The 21,635-nt window shown below is 46.5% G+C and overlaps 1 protein-coding gene across 1 annotated transcript; it reads right to left on the reverse strand.

Moving 5' to 3' along the window:
- Positions 1-1,704: 1,704 nt before the first annotated feature.
- Positions 1,705-21,242, reverse strand: LOC116488912 (glycerol-3-phosphate acyltransferase 3). Its single transcript, XM_032186912.1, has 12 exons — positions 21,053-21,242; positions 13,399-13,471; positions 8,283-8,553; positions 7,731-7,805; positions 7,146-7,235; positions 6,842-6,935; positions 6,258-6,373; positions 5,419-5,474; positions 4,896-4,981; positions 4,512-4,640; positions 3,886-3,965; positions 1,705-2,849 (listed from the first exon to the last, which is right to left on the reverse strand). The coding sequence occupies exons 1-12, from the start codon at positions 21,194-21,196 to the stop codon at positions 2,723-2,725; spliced, it is 1,341 nt and encodes a 446-aa protein (XP_032042803.1). The 5' UTR covers positions 21,197-21,242; the 3' UTR covers positions 1,705-2,722.
- Between the last annotated feature and the right edge of the window lie 393 nt (positions 21,243-21,635).

A 21,635-nucleotide genomic window follows, 5' to 3' on the forward strand; every position in this document is an offset into this window, starting at 1 on the left:
ACATTGCTGCCCTTTAAAATTAGCACCCTCAAGATAAGACTTTTTGAAACCATTCCAAAAATGTGGATCTCAGGTCTAATGAACTAAGGAACCAGAACCATCTATTTGAAGCTACTACTGTTTTTCAGACAGCCTGCCTGCATGCTGGAGGATGGATGGACCAAGCAATGCTCTCATAGCCATACAGACACACACTACTCATTAAGACCTTCTTGTAAGGTTTACTACTGATCTGTACATTTTATGTTCTCCAAAGAGTAAAGATTTAATCATTAGTTCAGTAGGAGCTACTTATAACTCTGAAACTCAGCTTTAAAACAAGACAGACTTATTTGCCTTGCTAGATCTAACTTAACTTGCCTGCCACTGTATTACTTATGTGAAGCTCAGCAGATTTTTTTCATTTAAACAGTTTTAACTTAAGCAGGAACCAAACCAGTCTCTGCTGCTTCTTCCAAATCTCAGAATCCTGTTGCTGAAAGCACTTGAACATATCAGGCCATCCTAGAAGCAAAGTGAAATTTTATCACACAATACACTTTAACTGCTGGCAATCTACTCCAAAAGCATGACGTAAAAGGATATCAGGCCATAAATTGACTATGAACGTTGTCTTAGGCATTCTGTATTTACACCCTCACCTTAACACTAGTTGTTCTATCTGTAGTTGAATATCTCACTGTAGAGATGAGTAGTTCCCTTTATGCACACATTTTTATAGATTAATAGTTTTTTGTGCACACTTGTGCATGCATACACATGCATTTTTAAATAATTTATTAGAGAAGTCTTCCTAGGGAAGAAACAAGCCAGCGAAGCTCCAGCTTAGAGCGCATATCCAGAAGTTACAACAACCATGTTCATTAGCTCCAATCTTGCACAACCAGTTCATCTTAATAGGACTACAGCAGCTCTTAATAGGACTACAGCAGCAGGTCAAAATTGAATTACATTCAAACAAGGCAAAAACCTCTGCTGCATCTCACTTTTCTCAACCCCTTAACCCTCCCTCTTCAACAGAAACTTTTTATATAGGTCTGTCATGCTGAACCTGAAAGTGTTATGGGCTGGTTCCCCATGCCTTCTTCCACAGTCACATATCTCAGAACAGGTTTCACAACCAGATGTCCAAGACCAAGTGAAAAATGCAGTGTGCCTATGTAATAATTAATACACATTTGTGTAAGTGTATAGAAGTAACAGAAGGAAAGAAAGAACAGAAGCAAAAAACAGAAACCAAATCAGGAACCCTTATTTGTAAGACTATGTGCTAACAGTTTTAAGCAAGGTTCTCAGGTCTAGTACAGTAAATTTCTCTATTTAGTGTTAAATTCAAAAATCTGTTTGCTATGGCAAAGTAAGACTTACAAAATCACTCATGGTTTGTTACAAAAGTAGAAGCTCTTTGTTCTTTTCCAGTTAATTATAGCTAAATTGGTTGCATCTCCATGATGTGAGTTCGGGTTCTAATTTCAAGTTCAGTCTGTGTGACGACTCACTCCTACTCTAGACAGAAGAAACACTAAGCCATTTCTGTTCCTTTGAGTCTGGGGGGGAAGGAGAAAGTAAGGTTAGAGAACAGGTAGGAGCTCAGCTACGACAACATATGGTGCTTTGTGTTATGCAGAATTCTGTCAGTATGACCTTAAGTTTGTTACCAGGAAGTACAACTGTTTTGTTTAAACACATACATAACAGCATAAATGCCACACAAGACCCATTAGAAATATAGAATTTATTTACTCTTTACATTAAGACAGCAAGATATTGCAACCTCGAACATGCCATTTCATGTATCATAAACAACTTACAGATCCCTATGCTTACAGTTGTAGCTATTGCTAGCCCAAAACACCACAAAAGTGTATTTTGGCAGGGTCTCTTTAGACTTTAAAGCCTTTAGCAGCAATTTCTGCATAAGTGTTTTTAAGACTACCCTTCATAATAATACATGTGTCAAATCCTACATTATCCAGCTGCTTACTCTTACCTTTCCAGTTTGTGGTCTTGAGAAAATGACTTGATCACAGTAGCAGCGAGCAGTGAGATTGATGACTTGCCCGTTTTTCTTCCCTCTGGTAGCAGTTCTCAGTAAAAGCAATTCCATGTTTTAAGGCCACCAAATTCCTCATGATCTTTGAACTGTGCTTTTGGCAGGGCAGCTCCTTTCCTGTCCTTTGAGTTCTATAGTCCTTGTGTCCCTTTCCCCTTGCACAACCAGGTGCAAGCTTACAGGAACAGTCAGTGATACAGTTCTGACACCATCTTAAAACATTTAATAAGTCTACTTCTAAGAAGTCTAAGCAACAGAAAGAGAAATTGTTTAAAGCTTTGAAGTACCATGAACAACAAGTATTCACATAACCAGTGTCCTGACAGCATCTGTTCAGTGTACTTCCCTTCATCCTTAAAAGCTCAGGACAACTTCAGTGCTTTTTTTCCCCCTTCCCTTTTGTCCCTTAACTCTTTCATGTGTTCCATTTGAACATACTCAGAGCTGCAGCACCTCAGAGCATAAAGATGCAGATGAGCAGGGGAGTGACAAGTGAAGAGGGAGAGATACAGGGACACTGCTCCTGGCAGGCTCTGCACCAGCCATACAGTGAATATGCATACACAAGGGATTTTGTTGCTCTGGTTTGTGTTAATTTAAATTAGAAAAAGAAAAAGTATTACTCCTGCTAAGGCTGGTTGTGCAATATTTGTTTCAAAGAGCCACCATTCAGTCTGACTCTGTTCCTGTAGGCAGACTTCCTACTGATCCATTTCTCACTAGCATCTTGCTGTAGTTTTTCTGCTGTTCTTCCTTGAAGCTATCTTTGACTTTAGCTCGTTTCAGGCCTCCATCCCTACAACAAAGCAAGAGAAAAGTAAACCTTGTTTGTCAGCAGAAATGTTACATAGTTTGACCAATCAGCCATTTGACTCAACTCTAGAGTTTTAACACACAAGGTGATTTGTCCAGAGAAGGGCGACAAAGCTGGTGAGGGGCCTGGAGAACAAGTCCTATGAGGAGTGGCTGAGGGAGCTGGGCTTGTTCAGCCTGGAGAAAAGGAGGCTCAGGGGCGACCTTATTGCTCTTTACAGATACCTTAAAGGAGGCTGTAGTGAGGTGGGGGTTGGTCTGTTCTCCCACGTGCCTGGTGACAGGACGAGGGGGAATGGGCTTAAGTTGCACCAGGGGAGTTTTAGGTTGGATCTTAGGAAGAACTTCTTTACCGAAAGGGTTGTTAGACATTGGAACAGGCTGCCCAGGGAAGTGTTTGAGTCACCATCCCTGGAGGTCTTTAAAAGATGTTTAGATGTAGAGCTTAGTGATGTGGTTTAGTGGGGACTGTTAGTGTTAGGTCAGAGGTTGGACTTGATGATCTTGAGGTCTCTTCCAACCTAGGAAATTGTGTGATTCTGTGATTCAGAGATGGAGATGACAAGATTTCTTAACTTCTAAACCTGGACTTAAGTTGTTGGGGGGGCAGATTTTTTTTAAGCAGCACAAATGCCTTAAGTCTTAATGCATATGCAATCCAAATCCAATATACCTACTAAAACAGCCTGATCTGGTGTTGCCAACAGGCTGCACCTAGAATAAAAATCTTGGCCTTTCTGGGTCACTATTTCCACTCAACTGCAGATGCAGTTCATCTTGTCCTAAACTGTAGCTATCTGATCTTAAACTCCAGCTGGGCCTCATAACTGAATTGATTGGCCTCTTTTCCATCCCTTTATACACACTTAAAGTACTCTTTATTTTCTCATGAAGAACAGAGTTAAACAAATGGTATTTAACACAAACCTAAGAAGCAGCATGCCTCAGGATGTTAAGAGCCCAGAGAAGTCTGCATGTTCAAACAGCTCATACAGTTTAACAAGGATAGCATCACTCACCAGGGAAGTTCAGTCAGTCCTCCTTGGTGAGCAATAGCTGACCTCACCCGGTTGGCAAACTGAACAGCATCTTCTCCTTCCTTCAAGTATTTTAAATTCAACATAATTAGAAATGAATACAAAAACTTCCATCATACTTCTCATCTGCTGCTCCCAATTGATTCCATGCCAAATGATCCCCCCCTCCTTATGACAATGTAACCCGAGGCTCCTATGTGATAAATAGGATCTTGTTTTTCAGCAGAACATTTGAGTTCAAGTACATTTTGCTCCAAAGGAATGCATGGAGCAGAAAATGGTTTTTAAGCTACAGATGTAGCCTTAACTCCAGCTGGTATTAGCAGCCGTGTGTAACAGCACATTTACTGTTATTATTTGCATCCTTATTGCAATGCTGACAGTACCAGGCTGCACTCCACACCCTTTCCAGGGAAGACCCTCCCAGTACTACAATACATCAGGAAAAGTTAAGTCTAATCATAGATCAAAAAAGCACTCTTAAGTCCCATATAAAAATGAATTGGAGACATGAGTGTGGCCAGGGGTTTGGAGAAGAGAGCCAAGACCCTGTGACACTTTCAGAAAGCGAGAAACTTAAACAGTCAGGCAGGCAGACACTCAATTACCTTTCTAACCATGGGTGGCATGTACCATACATTGCAAACAATGGCCCAGCTGGTCATGATCCGCAGCAGGTAGCTGACAATGTTGTATTTGCTGCTATTCCAGAACGCATCTCCAAACTGAGGATCATACTGTAAGGGATCAAAAAAAGATAAAATCTCTTCCTCCACAGGCCACCACAGCCTCTTGAATTTCAGTGGATGTTTTCAGTCACAGGCTAGGACTGTTTCAGTGCCATACATACCAGGATTCAACCAAGGCAGGTGGCCCACCACAAGAGCTACTGTGCTTTCATTAGCAGCCCCACTGAGACAACTTCCCACCACCCTGACAAAGACAGACCCTCAAGTCATTCTCAAGTTCAGCAGCCAGCTTCTTCCTCATACCTTGATTGCAACAGGGTAGATTGTCCCTCCTATTTCAAAGCTCCCTTTCTTGAACATCATCACAGATGTATTATTTATACAGGTGCCTGTCCGGAAGATAAAATCAAGTTGGTATTTCACACAGCCTGCCACATTTCAGTAGTAACACTACAGCAACATACAGGCCTTATACTGAGGAGCAAATGCAGACCCTTTATGTTAAGCATCTCTCCCCTGCTTGCTTGGATTCTTTGTCTTGTGACCAACTCCCTGAATGGAACCACAAGTATGAAAGAAAGCACAAGGCTGACATTAAATATATCATGAATAAGTTCATCTTGCCCTGTAAATTATGTCTACTCAATTCTCCTGGCAGAACAACCACCAGCCAGGAACACAGTATTGTCTTAGTGTAATCTTCACTGAAAGATTAAAAATACAAAAGCTAACACAGTAAGGATTTATCTGGGCACCACAAGTTATGAAAGCAAGAACAGAGACAAGTAAACACTGAGTGAAGGGAAGGAGCAGTTAAGTTTCTTACCTTCTGGAAAAATTAAGATCGGAAGCTTGCTCTTATCTGCCACATGTTCCCTGAGCCTGTGGAAGCAACAAAGCTTAAAAAAATCACTACTTTTCATCTTCTTTCCCTCCCCCTGCATGTGCATTAGAGTTACCAAACTCTTTGGTGAGAAATCAAAACTGTTTAATGGACATTAGTGTACCTTCCACTCTGTTTGCCACAAACCTTAACTGTTGTGCAAGGATTCCCTTATGCCCCCTCCTACAAATTACTTCTATTAGTTTTAGATTTAAGGAAGCAACTGTCTCCTCTCCTACCTATTTTATAAATTGTCTGGGAAGCCAACCCACATACACCATTAAGTCACTAACTAATCAACTCAACTTGCAGTAAGTTGCCTACATCAGGAAAAAAAACTGTGCAGTGCTCAGTCCAGGTTCTGCTTACTTAACAGGAGACTTCCTGTTGCCAAAAGATACTTCAAAATACTACAGCTCACATTACTTGAATAAACCTTTCTGAACTTAGCAAATCTGTCCTGATGTGCAGAGGGGAACAAGGTGGTAAAATAACTGCACACTATCCCTGCCAAAAGGCTCTTACAAATCAGCTGTTTGTCATCTGTGGATCCTGACTTTGTACAAATCCTGTTTCCTGCTAAAGCCTCACTGCGCCCTTGTGCTTCTGTCTTTCCACAATCACAACTCCTAATACAGGCCATTCCAAAGTTTTACTTCCTAAACCACGGTCCTCAACTGTTCAATGACAGTTCACGGATTACCCCAGTGGGGCCTCTTGTGCACTAGCACATACCAAAGCTGCACAAGCAATTCAATTCCCCACTCCAACCCACACCTCACCTTTTTGTCACTAGATGGCGGTCTTTAATTTCTGAGCGCTCAAACCAGACATGAGGACAGGCCTTCACAGTTGCTCTCTGAATGACTCCCATTAGTCCACCATGAACCTGGCCAACCTGCAAGCCCAGGAGACACATTAGCATACAGTCACACAGAGTCACAGAATTGTAGGGGTTGGAAGGGACCTCAAGAGATCATCGGGTCTAACCCCCCTGCCAAAGCAGGTTCCTTACAGCAGGCTTTGCTCTAAGTTCATCACGAGACACCCAAAACAGTTTCACAGCATCCCTGATAGAAAAAATGTCATACTGGAAACCACAAGTCAGGGTTAAGCGGTGTCTACAAAAAACATTACAATGCATTTACTTGAACAGATCTAGAAGTATGTGTGAATACCTATCTCAATGATTTCCAACAGATTAAGAGCCTGACACTGATATTTTCAGGGCAACTTCACCAACACATAACCTGTAGTCAGACTCAAACAATTCTGTACTTTTCCTCAGTGCTTGAGGTAACTTGTCCACTAACTGATAGAGCTAACACAACCAGTATTCCCTTGTTTTGCCATTCTCCCCTCATACCATTGCATAGCATCCATCATTGGTCAAAATGATCGCATCTATGGGTGATGTGTGGTTGGCAACACAAATGCCTCCTTTCTGAGGTTTGTTTTCCCTGCAATTACAAGATTTGTTGTTAGACTACCAGTAGTTCCATGAGCACCACATGAAGCACACAGCCCCGTAAAGCCATCAGGTCTGTCAGCATCCAGCATTGACAAGGCCTGTGGGTCAGCAGTGAGCTGCCCACTTCCTAATGAGATACTCCCACCAAGGAGCACACATGCTGTGTGCTGTTTTGTTACCATAACATGAGCTCACTGACCTGTTATGGTAATGGATAGTCCCAGACAGAGCTCTGACAAGGATCCGGGAGCACGTGAGGTGGACCACTTCACTCAGATAGTTTTTCACACTGAAAGAGAAGACATAAGCATCTGGAGAATGCTGGAAAGCAGCTAGACACACATGCAATGTTCTTCTGCCTACTCAACTTAACTCAGGACTAGAAGACTTTCCTGGTACTCAGAGGGCTATTCCCAGCTCCACCACTCACTTGCTATGGCAGCTAGGCCAAGAGGCATGGTATGTGCTTTATCTTGTTTACCTAGACAAGGCAGGTCATCTCCTCAGGAGGCTTTTTTCCCCTCACAGTATCTCATTGGTATTTTTATATTTAATACACCTTGTTGAGTGTTTATTATGAGAGCAAGAGAGGCTGATCAAAGCCTCAGCCCCAAACTTGTCAAGAAGCCACCTCTACCAAGGCAGTGTATTTGTAGGTCAAGTGGACTGTCAGTAGGTAGTCCAGGTCACATGAAACCATTCCTGTCTCAATACTGAGTACTTTGCACTGACACAAGGCTACATAATCAGCCTTTTGACCCTCACACACACCAAACACACTCACCTGCTGTTTGGCAGCTGTCCTACCAGTGTTGTCCCCACAATCATCGAGGTAATCCCAATAGCAGCAAGAGTAAAGCTGCAGAAGGAGACATGAAAGCAAAGTAGTTTTGTTTACTTTAACACCACCTCCCCTTCAAAATGAAAGGGATTAGCAAAGCTTAGTTACCCTGCAGATCCTTTACACAGTCAGTTCTAATTCACTACTAATTCCCTGTCACACTGCAAATGATGGCCTAGCTAAGACAGCAGTATCAGATGCCCTGATGCATGTAGTGTCAGAACTCACTGAGCTTTAGAGATCACAGCACTACATTCACATTGCCAATATATTTGACTTGGGAGAAGCAGTCACAGAAGACATGATCACTAGCCATCATCTACTGTCTTGTGTCAAACAAGAGACAAATGCTCTGAATGCCTTCTTATCCACTCATAAGAGAGTTTAAGCAACTTGTTCTCTATCTGTAATTTTTGCCTTTGGCTAAAAAACCTGGGGAGGCACAGATGGAAGTATTCCTCGAGTAGCAGAACCCCTCAGCACCCAGAAGCTTACCGTAGTGGCAGCAGGAAGCAGTACCGCACTATAACCCCAATGACCCACACAACAGTGAGCCTCAGGCTGATGTAGTGGAAGTTGACATTAGTCCTTGTGAGGAGGTTCCAGGAGACCAGCTCTTCAGAGGAAAACCTTTGGGTGACTTCATCTTCCACAATGGCCTCAAAGCCTTTTCTGCAGAAATAGAATATGTCGGAGAATTGGAACTCCATTCGATGTAGACCTGCAATTTCTTTCTCCATAGGCGTTTCATCTCTTTCTATGATACCTTGGGAAGGAAAGGGTAGCCATATGAAGAAGCAGTTCTATAAATTCATCATCCTCCAGAACATTTGCAGCTCTGTTTCACTTCAGGATAAAAAATTACAGCCAGAAGTACTCTTATGACAGCATGATCAGATGGGTAGCTGAATACCACATACCCTTCAGTAACCCAGTTCTAGCTCCCCTTCCTATACCCCAAGCAAGCAACATACCAAGTTCTGGTGTGTAATGGAGGTGAAATAAGAAGACAAGTTATCTCCCACCACTTGACCCCTCCAGCTTGGCAATCTCATCCAAGACAATCCTACCCTTCCAAAGGTGATCAAATGCATACTTGCCCTCTCCACTAACTGCTCCTGGTGCTCTGTGTATTTAAGGGTGTTCCATCTCCTCCGTGGCAGCTTCCCCACTTCCTAGCCCTGAATATCCCAGCTTCCCACAGCCATGGTCTATTAAGACATGCTCTACTACTACCTGTCAAAGCCTGGACCAAACAGCTTCCATAGCATCTGCACAAGGACCAGCCATGAAGAAATGCACCCACCTCCCTTCAGAGCACAAGTCTTTTCATAAGCACAGAGAGCCCCAATATTTTTATTTTAGTGTAAATCAAACAACGGAAGCCCTCCAGAAAACACCAGGTTTGAGAAAGTTGGAGGGCCCTCAATGTAATGTGGTCTGCTATTAATGGTTGCATTTCACTTTAACTCTACTCACAGGATGTCTGGCAGTAGAAGAGTAACCTGGAGAGGTCAGAATCATGGTACAAGTATCAAGTATTTCTTCTCACTAGCACTTTTTTTGTTTATCTTGTTGTCAGATAAACACCTATTGGTCACTTAAGCTTTTGAAAGCAAGGGCAAGTCGTGTAAGCTAAAAGATCAAGTGGCTGCCTTCCGGTAAGCAAGTCTGGCTCCTGGAACCAATGACTTCAGAAATCCAGAATAGCATGTAACCAGAACAACCACCCCTGGAGATGCTCAACTAGGATTACCGAGGTCCAAGTTCAGGGTGCCACTATCAGATGCCGACTAATTGCATAATCACTGTGCCTTGATATCAAGATCAATGGGTAGGGAGGAAGCACCCAACTGTTTTGAACTACAAGGACCTTTCCCACAAGTACATACCCTGCAGCACTGAATGCCCCCACAAAATCCCAAGAAAGCCTTGCCAGCAGCAGAACTCGGTGAATATACATGTATTACATGCAACATTTAGATTACAACTGATATGGGTAATCTTTCTGGCATGCATGTGTGAACAGAAGGAGCTGCAAGATACACAGCTCAAATCACTCAAGTAAATACTAAACAACACCCAAGGAAGACACCACACTGCAACAAGCTTTTAGTACCTGCAGGTCTAAATTCTGCAGCCCAACTTGCTATTGCACCAGACTACTGCATAGCACACATTCCTATCAGTACCCTGTATGAGTAAAACACAGCACACCCAAACACACACGTATTTCAGAATCCCCATTAAACAAACAAAGCACAAAAATTCAGCAGCAGGGATTACCCCGGGTAGCATTTGCAACCTGGATCAGAGTTCTACTTAAAGAGTCCTTCCTTTCCTCCTTCAGCCCTTCCCTTAAACCCACATGCTGCAAGACACCCAAGTCTGCAGCAGGACAGCCCAGCCTCTTTCTCTCCCCAGCTGCTGGGGTGGGAGCTGAGCCACAGCCCAGAAGCTGGCACCAGTGCCACTGCCCTTTCCCAGTCCCAGCAGAGCTGGGAAAGCTTCGTCCTTACCCGCCCCCACCTCAGCAGCAGCCAAGCAGCTGTTTCCCCTGGCTCATGCAGCAGTGGGCAGTGCCACACCACTAGTGCTGGCTGTCACCCCAGGGCACCAGCCTGCTGCTGTCGTCACACCACACCCCCAGGCACCCGCTGCCTTGCGGACAAAGTACTTGAGCAGGGTGCCAGCAGCACCTGAAGGTATTATGACCAGAACCAAGCAAAGCACATGCTGCTCAAGTGATATCCTCAGACTTCTTGTAATCACGAGTAACACTTGGTGGCCTTTAATCCCTTGGCCGCAGGCAGTTGGCCAGAGACATATCTGGAAAGCAGCATTATGCCTAGGTACAGCAAGCAGCTCCCTCCACCAACAAGGAAAACAACAGCTACTGCTTGACTCAGTATTACAGCACCAAGCTGTCTAAACCCACCAGCTTCAGAAGGACTGCCCAATGCTCAGGCAGCACCTACATGGACAGCTGAGTAATCATTTCTCCAGACACCTGCTGGGCCCACAGCTACCCCTGTGGCCACCATTTCAGCCCACTGCCCTCTGAACAGAAACCACATAAGGCAACAGCACCAGCCAGATCATCATGCAGCACAAGGGCCAGGTAGCATCTTGCCTGGGGCTACTCCTCATGCCACCAACACAGGCCTGCCCCTTTCAACAACACATCAAATACAGGGTTTTGGTACTGGAGCCAAAGGTGACATCTGCCACCTTCTCCCTTGGCTTTCCTGTCAAGGGCCGAGGTAAGGTTGAATTTGAGCTTTTTGAGGAAGAACATGTTTTTTCTGACGGGCAAACTGGACCTTCCACGTACAGTACTCCCTTCTTTCCTGACCCACCTCCTGGAGAGGACAGAATGGTCAGGACAAATGCACCAGGTACTGCACATGCCTCTCGTGTCAGCCAGCACTCAACACGCACATGGGTATGCACACAGCCCCATGCCTTGACCCTGCTTTAATCAGCTGCTCGACAACCCCTTATCACCAGAAGCTTCTCCTCCTTCAGTAAACATTGCATAACACCATCACACCTCTGCCCTGACCAACGTGGTATCTGCTGAGATGTCATGACAGACCTTTGCCTATCCTGGTCCCATGGCAGCTTCACACACATACGGGAACCTGGCATCCTGATCAGAAGTGGATCAGCTTCAAAAGCTCCAAAAAGCAGAGCCTGGCACAGGACACTACACATCTCCCTGCCTCCCCACACCTCAAGTCAGGAAGAGGCCAGCTCTAGCTTACCAGGTTAAGAGCCACATGCAGTAGGAAGAGTTCTCATTTATTCTTCCAACAAAAGGACTTTCTGAGCTGTGCTTCAGGCCTGAACTGTGTTTCAGGCCACAGCTGTGTTTGTATCCTCATACAACGGAACCTGAGCACCAGGTCAGCCTGCTGTCATCTCTGTGCATTACCACAGGGCATTTCTGCCACCACTATGGCTCCAGCCAAACACATGCACCCAGGTTAATCCACATTCTCAGCCACCACGCACATAGTACACCCCTCAGCCAAACATGCAGTGGGAACAGGTACACAGCACAGCTACTTGGTGGTTTCAGAGGAAGGTGGCTCACAGAACCATGCACTTTCCAGGTCTTCTACCCCTAGAGTCATACTCTCTCCAGAGAAAAAGCAACCCTCAGTGACCAAAGGTACAGGAAGGACAGAGCTCTGACTGTGCAGTTACAACAGCAGTCACACTCCCTGCCCTCTCAGTGACCCACAACGTGATGGGACCCCATGACCTTTACATGAAGGAAGGTTTGCTCACTGCTTCACTCAACCTGTAGAGCACAGTAATGGGGCACCTGACAGAGTAAGGGGGCACACTACATCCCTGTCACACTGCAGAAAACTTTTAAAGACACTTGTGTCTGATACAGACAACTCTTCACCACCCAAGATGTACAAACTAGGTTACAAGTCCCATTTTGACCCGTGCTCAGAACTGCTGTGCAGTAACCTCCAGCTCATGATCACAGCTGTAACTGACAGCTAGGTCTGCTACCCACCCCGCATGCAGACAGCACAACACCCATGTGTCCCAGCATTGGTGAGGCTGCTCTGCTGGAGATGAAACACACACAACCACTTCAGTCCCCATTACTGTGCCACCTTCACATCAGCTATTTGGTAGAATCAGATAATTCACTTGTCTGCTAAAGGGCTCCTGCTCACAGCTTTGCTGCCAAATGAAGTGAGACAAAGTGCTGACATTGAAGTGATCAGAAAACAGCAAATCAGCAGCAGTACAGAGGCAATCAGGTACCAGGATGAAACCAAGTGCTGGCCCAGAGCAGCCTGGGCAAACACCAGCTGCCCTCACCACACATGCAGCCCCCACATCCTCTCACAGCCAACTCTGACCTAGTACAACCCCTCTGATACTATGTGATATCCTGCACAGCGCATGTAAGAAAAGCTATTGCTTCATATTTCTTCCTTTAACCTGATTTTGCAACTCTTCAGCTGTCTTTCTACAAAGGAGACCAAGAAGTTAATCCAGCAAGCAGTGAATTAACTTGAGAAGGCGGCATGTAAGTAGGAGCAGACTAATTAGGGAAAGAAGTGTAACATCCTACAACAGAGAAGGCACTCTGAGCTTGTCAAACACTGTCCACTAAAAGGCAGATCTCCTTGGAGACTATTAAATGTATTCTGACACTCTTAAGATAAAGAGTTGTCCAGCAGCCTTGCACATGGTGTACTAAACACAGGTTTCAAGACAAAAGCAAACTCTTATTGCAACTGTTATTTCCCTCAATTGAGGACAGTCTCCACCTGAAACTCAGCTTTAGTCAACTTGATGTTCTTTTGTACCCCCTCATTTCCTCATCCCCTGGTTTTTCAACCAGTCACCAGAAGCCAGTAGGAGAAGCACTTCACTCTGCAGTACAGCTGTGGTGCCAGTATATTGCCTAATAATGTGACAGAAGTATTGCCAAATAAATAAATATCAAAGTTTATAAACATCCTACCACCCTTTTCCATACTCTCACACACATCCACCTTTCCATTTGAAAGGGCTCATCCTGCCTACTTTGGCAGGTTCCTCTGAACAGTATGACCAGATGCTGAGCTCTTACCATTAGCAGCAGGAATCTTCAGCACCTCTGGCTGGGGATTCTTGACACCTTTTTCTATCCGTTTAGTGGCCCACTGTTGAAGAGAAAGAACGCATTAGTACCCCAGATGTAATATTCACTTAAACACTTCTACTGTAGCAACACTTTAAGATCAGTTATTCTTTGTCTCTTCACCAGGTAATAAGGCACCTGTCTTCCTCAGATGCACACACAAACATATACCTCTCCTCTGAAGAAACAGTGCTGAACATATTTAATTACCAAAGCACATGCAGGTCAAGCCGGTGCTTCCTTACTCTGCTTGCCAGTCTTCAGAAGGCCAATGAGATCAACATACTTTGCAGTGTCATTTGAGGCACCACACGCCCCACAGCCCTTACCTGCCTCACTACTTGCACACCAGCCCAAGAGCACAGCATGAGTTCAAAGCCCACAGACATGCTGCAATCAATCTTGTACCAGCACTATTTTACCATACTCACATGAAAGAGTCCAAGTGGGCCACATCCAGTGAAGCCTAAACACAGCTAACCCAGCTATTGGGGGTCACAGCAAGCCTGGTTCACTTGGGTTTCACCCATGACTCTTCACCTGCTCATTTCCTGGCATTTCAGGGTTCCAAGCAGCACAGATTCAGGCCCAACCACACTCACACAGAGCCACTTCCCTGCCCTTGGACAGGGCAGCCAGCTCACCAGGGTTAACCTGCTGTCCTGTAGCATGCAGACCATCAGAAGCAGAGAGAGGGGAACAAAGCCATCCTGAACAGCTTGCAAAGCTCCCCACAAACCTGTGTGATGGAGGCATCCAGCACCACAAAACACCCCCTGGTTTCTAGCCCTAGCAGGACTGTAGCCAGCCCAACCTGTTCTCAGGCAACAAGGCTGCCTCCACCTCCAGCTGAGTCAGCTCCACGCAGCACTGTGCAGCAGCCTGCTGCCTCCTGGATCTGGCAGGATTTTTTATGTGCCTGAAGGTGGCAAGCCCTTCACTGCCCTGAAGCCTTGCCTGTCACTTTGGGGCAGCCCTCCTGCCCTGGATCCACTCCTTCCCCACACAGCTGCACTGCCAAGGGATGCAAAGCCCACAGAGAGCTGTCTTACACAGCTGCCAGTGAAGACAATGCATTTTAATTCCTCCTCCATTTAAATTTTATGACTTCTAGAAAAGCTGTGACAGCAGCTGTTCCAAGAACACTGAGCCAGCAGAAGCAGCATACATGAATCCATTCTGTCCAAACCTCAGTGGCTCACCCTCCTCTCCCCCAGCAGCAAAGCCATGCTTTTTAGCAGCACCAACAGGCCTCGCTGACCTGCACACACAGGACTCAGCAATGTGAGACACACTGAAGTGACTCTCAGGACACACAGCCCTCAAAATTGAGGCTTTCTGTCCATCAGCCTCATGGACCATGCAGTTTGCTCCTCTTCCTTCCAACAGAGCTGCAGGGCATTTGGGGATCCATGCGCATCCTGAAGGCATGGCCCCCAGCATGTAACCTTGGAGAGCAGCAGACTGCCAGTGCTGCTTCCCATATCCAGCCTTCCTGAATCACCACCTGCCCTGCCAACACTATCACTTCATTTCCCAGCTCTTCTGTGGCTGAAGCAGCAGCTGTTCCAGGAACTACAACTTCTAGGAGCAGCTCTGCACCTTCCTGTTACACATCATCCTTGGCTGTGTTGCATCATTAACTCTTGGCAAACACCAGAAGGAAACACTACTAAAGCAATGAGCTACGCACAACACCTCTATTTCTACATTTCTTCCACTACATGGAAGCAGGAGCACAGGGCAGAGGCTGAACTGCAAGTACAGTGTTCTAATCATCCTCTGACCTGGCTTGAACCATTGAGTTAAGCTGTAATTAAAGTCTCCGTAAACAGGCAAGTCACTTATTACACACAACAGCAAAAATATACTGGGCTACTGCCAGAGCCACAAATACTACCAGAGAAAATGACTTCTCCCAGGTCCTCCCAAAGCAGGCATTAAAGCCTATTGCTGCCACCTTTTGTTTTGCCCACCCTGGGACAGAAGCATCCCTGGAGCTCAGAAACAACACCCAACTCTCCCTCAGGATTATTCTCCCACAGAAATCCTGCTGTGGGGAGCTCAGCTCAGCATACAGCACCCGAGAGCCTGAGCCCAAGCAGAAGGCAGTGACACTGAGGACACAGGCTATTGAGACATACCAATGTAATGCTCAAAAGTTTGCAATATCCTCACACACAACCACATCCTTTAGCACTTTGCTTAGCAAAGCAGGCAGTAAACTTTTCCCCAAGCACATGGAAATCGCAGGACCACATAACCAGCCACATTCCTGCAGCTCTAATGCCTTCACTCACCTCAGAGGAGCGCTGCCCAGGCCGCAGGCCTTGCCATCCACAGGTTGCCACAGCCCCGGCACACTGAAGTACCCTGCGACACCAAGCTCGGTGGAGTGCAGGCAAGGCCGCAGGGGGCAGCTCCCTTTGCCCTCCATTCCACTTACTCACGGGCACTTGAAATAGAAGTACTGTCCATCAAAGCTGAATTTTAACTCTGATTAAGTGAAAAGCTTGTTTACATCTAACTTGGAAAACATGAGACACTGCATGCAGCAATGCAAGTAATTTCTCTTCCTGCTAGCTGGCAATTTGCAGTACCACTGCCTTTTCAGCCGGTTCTGTCCCAAAGCAGCTTTGCACCACAAAGAGCTATCACCATGCAGATAGATTGATGTCTCAGAGGGGAGGATATCACCTTGGCACACTGGAGATCAAAAAGCACCCTGCAACTAGGTGATGCAGTACTCATGAATGGTCCTGTAAGAGGCTTCAGAGGCAAAAAACATATTTGCAAAAGATGTCAGAAAACATCTCATCTGCAAGCAGTAGCTGTGTACCAAGTACAACTTGCTGTGACTTCATAAAAGCAAAGGTGCAGGATGATTTGTTGCAGTCAGTCACACCTCAGCTAGGAATGATGCATGGACTTCCCCTGTTCCCTTACGGAGGGAGCTCATCTTCACCCTGTGTATCAGCCTTAAATATCATCTCCAGTTCAGGAGCCATGTTCGATGACTACTGAAAAGGAGAGCTTACTGAATTACTGAAGCTGTCTGAAATCTGAAGTTACACAGCACTGAATGGCTAGTGTTCCCTTGTTAAGGATGTTGGCAGGTCATACTAAGAGCAGATGTGGATATGCTGGTTTAGGTCAGCATCCTCCTTGGAGGCTCTCCACACCTCAACAGAAACACAGATTTCAGAGCACCTCCCACACAAGGGGAGGCAGCAAAGCCTGCATGCCACTTCATCTGTTTTGTGTGAGGAGAACAACAATGCCAAAAGGAGCAACGACTTCAGAACAAGGGTAGAGGGCCCTCTGGGGTACCCATGCCATTTTTTCCTCATCCTGGGGGACACTGTAGTCACAGACTCTAAACAGGACAAAGAGCCCAGCTTGACAGGACAGTATCAAGGGCATTTGCAACATAAATGCCAAGTCGCTTCTTTTACACCTCCATGCACTAATACATCTTTAGGACAAGATACAAGCAGAGCTGCTGCTGTTCATGAACAGCATTTGCTTATCAGCAGTATCAGAACTGCCGGTATTCATGCACTGGGAAATCAGGAGTGGCATCAGGTCAGGGTTGTTGACCAGGAAGATGCTGCAGTAATTAGCAACATAAACCCAGTGGAGGGCAACCCCAGCTCCACTGGCCCCACCTGCATGCCAGCAGCCTTCATTACTGTCTGCTGTGCACACTGGTAGGGACCTGCACAGGACTGGGGCCTAGGTTAACACTGTTGAGGAACTAAGATTACACAGCAGGTGTGCTAAAGTACTGCCCCAAAAAACAGTGCTGACCCTGCCAACAAAGGTCATAGTCCCCATCAGACTCCTCTTCAAGAGCTTTCATTAACCTCTGACCCAGTAGCCTTCAGCCTTGTTCTTGCAGCTCCACGCTCTCCTCCGCCCCACAGCCCATGAGGGATGCCAGCTACAGATACACAGACCTGTAATGACGCTGTCCAAGGACATCAGTCAAAGCTTGCTTAAGAAGCCAATGAGTTCAACAGGAACAAGCAGGAAAACCACAGTGATTCATATTTACAGGCTGCAAATTCTCCCTTTTTCTTCCCCACCCTTATGCCACATACCATAGCTCCCAACCCTGATGGTGGTTCAGGAGAAAGCTGCTGCCGCCTTGAGTGCTGGGGAAGGAGCACAGCACAGCCCACAGAGCCAGGGACTATTGGTTTCACCAGTGGCACCCAAAGATCCTTATTGTCCCCAGGTTTATTCTTCCCAAGTTTAGCTTCCTTCGAGTTGCCAAGGTCATCTGTAACACCAGCACTGGGGCTTCCACCTCATAGCTACCCAACTTGTTACACCCTTGCCTAGTCAAAGTGCATTCCCTGCAGGGCAGCATAAAAAAAAACACTATTAGAAACTTCTTTTACAAGGGCCGCTATTAATCCCAGACAGATCAGTTACATGCTAACACACCTATAACTCCAAGCATCTGCTGCACATTACCGCACTCAAAGCAAAAATAAGTCAATAAATGTTTTTCTGCTAACAAAGAGCCCCGGAATTGGAAAGCCTCGATGGAAAGGAGTGCGTGATTGACACCAAGAAGGAACAACGCACAAAATTAACAACTGGAAGCTACCTAAGGGTGTTTAAAAACTAACAGGTTGAGTCATCACACACAATGATGATCACAGGACGCAGTCTCCACCAATTCAGGAGTAAGAAATACTTCTGTTGCAAGTGATTCTGTAAGCATCAACACAGCAGGGCACCAGTAGTCTGAGGAACTCCTCACAGGAGCCAACAGCTGAGGGAGAAGCTTCTGTAGCAGTAATCCAACATTTAAAAACAAACACATGCTAACATTGCACCAGATATTATTTCCATACTGAAAGGGAAGCCATAGGCAGAATAAAGCAAGCCATTTTCTCTCAATGTGGCAAATCAATTCAGAAGCAATATATATGTGATGGGGGAACCAAGTTTTCTAACAGCAATCCTCTGCCATTAGTATAGTCAAGTCATGCTCTTCACTTCTTCCTTGCCTTCTCATATAGTACAGCAAGTACATGTATTTACCCACTTCATATAAAGGGGGTCAACCCCAGTACAATACTGGGTGTTTAAACACAAACAATGCAGTCAAACATAACTTCCTCAGTGCTGCTGTCTGTACATGCTGCATTTTGCTTATAATAACGTTCCTTGCCAAGGCAGCTCAGCACAGGCAAAGTACTATGCACCAACTGATCTCTCTAGTATTCTGTTCATCTGAAATTACTGACAAGAACACATTGTTCTTTAAAGGAGCCCTTCCCTTTTCTGGGGTCACACTAGCAGCACTGGAAGTGAGCATCACACATCCTCAAAGAAGCATAAGTAGATTTATTTGTACTGGCAGGCAAAAACTCCAGTGCAAGTCCAGTATCATCCTCATCTGACTCCATACCACAGCCTCAAAGACAACTGCACACCAGAGGCACATGTCTGTGTGCCATGACAGTGTGCCAGCAGACACCACATGCTTCAGAGCAAACCCAGTTACCTAGCCCCCGGACTATTCTGCCCAAGATTGCAAAGCTGGACCCTCATAACAGATAACCTCTACAGAAAGCACACAATGTTACCTAACATAAAACTGCACAGAAATTCAACTGCACAGTCACTGTATCCTCCCATTGTGCCAACAGGGAGTTAAAAACAGGCAAGAAGAGAGATTAAATCCATACTCAGCTAGAGTCCACAGACTGCCACCACTTGGCCAACAGTTCATACACTCAGCCCATCAAAGGAGCAACAAAGGCTGCAGCAGTGCAATACTAAGTGTTATACAGACCCAAGGATCACACTGCTCTGCAAAGATAGGAGCCTTTCTGGGAGATCCAAGGCTGGAAGCCAGAAAGAAAGAAGCCTCAGGAAGCTGCTGAGGTTGCCACAGTTGGAAAATGCCTCACCTGCCTGAGACTGCTGCATCCTGACTGAACACTGCTCCAAAGCAGTTTACTGCTACTCAGTAGAAAGCCTGCAGATTCAACTCAACAGCCCAGGAAGTTTCAGACAGCACAGTTGCACAAGGCTAGCAACTATGTATTTACCACTTTCCATTGTTAGTATTATTTTTGGCAGGAAGAAGTCAGTTACAACATCTATCTTCAGGGCCTCTTGCACATGCTGCTTTGAATCAATTCTACATCAAGCTGCTGAGGCAAGCATATTCATGAGCCAAGAAGAAGGGGACACCTCCTCAACAACATGTTCTGTGCAGTCTTCTCCCTAAGCAGGTGTCCTGAACACTCCTCAAGCCAAAATCGTTTTGTCTACATGGCACTGATCTTATCCACCCAATAAGTGAAGCAGGTACATCTTCGCAGACTCTTCACCTCAGAACCCTTCTCAATTTATGATTTTATTGAAATATAATTCATATTGACACATATACAAATAAAAGAGAAACCTGTTATATGTAAATACATTAATACAACAATGTAACACGTCTTAAAAGTATTAAAGACTAATTAATCCATTTGTGATACATGTTCTTTATTATAAATTGCATCTATTTATGAAGAAACAGATCACAGAACTGCACCTGTACCTCCAGAAAGCAGATCTAACCTCATCTCCCAAAATATGTTATTTCCTCCCGTATGCATCCCAACAGCTCATTCTCCCAGACCAGCAGGCCGCCATCATCAGCATGCTGTCAGCTGCTTCTCTGTACGTCGGCCCAAGACATTTCAAGTCACTTTTTGCTGCTGCATTTGACAACACTATAAATAGTGACAATGAGATAAGAATTAAGAACGATAAACAGCAGTTTGTCACAGGTAAAAGCAAGTTGGTCAAACAAGGCTATCTCACTAGGCCATCTGCACGCTCCTTCAGGCAGACCAACCTCCACCTCATCAGCTCCTGCTATCCATTTTTAATCCCAGCAGCAACTGGTTTTTGTAGCCTCAAGTTATTCTCACACCGTTGACGCTACATAATAAAAGATCCGTCCCACACGCTCAGAAAACACCTCAAATATGCCCATTCTCACCAGGAGCCTTAAAACACATCTACCTCAGCCGCACTGAAGAGACGCCATTTTGATTAGGACATTGGCACTACTTGTATGATTTTAAGGAGAAGGACCCGTTCACTTTCTCATTACTTTTATTTAAAGTACCATGGATCTTTAAGACACTGAAGCAATTTTTAAGCGAAGACCTCGGAGAACAAGACCAAACGTGACAAAGCCTATCTACCGTGACAACGTACTGATGTACACCGCACCCCCACGGACCCCACAGGCGATGACTTCACCTCCCCTGCTCACCATGGGGGTGCAGCCCTCTCTCCTGCCCACGAGGAGGGGGCCCCGCCAGCCGCCATCTCCTCACGCCCACCCCACCAGCCCCACTCCCAGGCGACAAAATGGTGCCGAGCGCTCTTCGCACCCCGGCGGGCCGCGTGGCCGACCCGGGCTCCGCTCAGCGGGCACCCCCGGCTCCGCGGCCGGCAGAGGGGGCGGCACGCTGCTCGGCTGTCCTTCCAGACAGAGCACGGAGCGGAACCAGGGGCACCTTCACCCCTCACAGAGCGCAGGAAGGGGCAACGAGAGCACAGCCCACCCGCCTACCTCCAGCGTCTTCACCAGCACCCACATGTAGGCCTCGGAGATGCCCAGCGAGACGCCCAGCGCCGAGGGCAGCACGATGAGAGCGAGCACCATGGCGAGCCACGCCGCGCTCAGCCGCGCCGCCAGCCAGCCCAGCTCCTCCATGGCGGGCAGCGCCTCCTCCCGCACCGCCTCCGCTCCCAGGCCAGCCGCTGCCCTCCACCGCCCTAAAGCCTCACGGCCGCCCCCGGACCGCCCCCGGACCGCCCCCGGACCGCCCCCGGACCGCCCCCGGACCGCCCCCGGACCGCCCCCGGACCGCCCCCGGGACCGCCCCGCTCCGCCCGGCCCGACCCCGGCGCCCCGACGGCGGAAAAACGGAGCTGGAGCCTGAGGCCTAGCCCCGGCCCGCAGAACTGCGTCCGGGAGGGACGCACAGACTGTGAGGTGATCCAGGCTCCACTTTTTGGCTCTGGCGCGGTGTGTCCTGCATGAGGCACCTCAGCTCGGCATATGACTCGCTTCTCCCACTCCTTGCCTCGCCTCGCCTCTCTGTCTGATTCCTCCAGGGACGATTGCAGGTGCAGCATGTGTGCACAGCCAC

This window comes from Aythya fuligula, chromosome 4, assembly GCF_009819795.1.
Source record: "Aythya fuligula isolate bAytFul2 chromosome 4, bAytFul2.pri, whole genome shotgun sequence".
NCBI classification, from domain to species: Eukaryota; Metazoa; Chordata; class Aves; order Anseriformes; family Anatidae; genus Aythya; species Aythya fuligula.

Bases quoted from the DNA above. Each gene is read 5' to 3' on its own strand.
- LOC116488912 (XM_032186912.1), bottom strand. From the start codon at position 21,196: ATGGAGGAGCTGGGCTGGCTGGCGGCGCGGCTGAGCGCGGCGTGGCTC. The intron at 3,966-4,511 runs GTAATTGAGTGT...AAATACTTGAAG, and splicing joins TGCCACCCATGGTTAGAAAG to GAAGGAGAAGATGCTGTTCA. The intron at 2,850-3,885 runs GTGAGTGATGCT...GCTTTGTTGTAG, and splicing joins GGACTGACTGAACTTCCCTG to GGATGGAGGCCTGAAACGAG.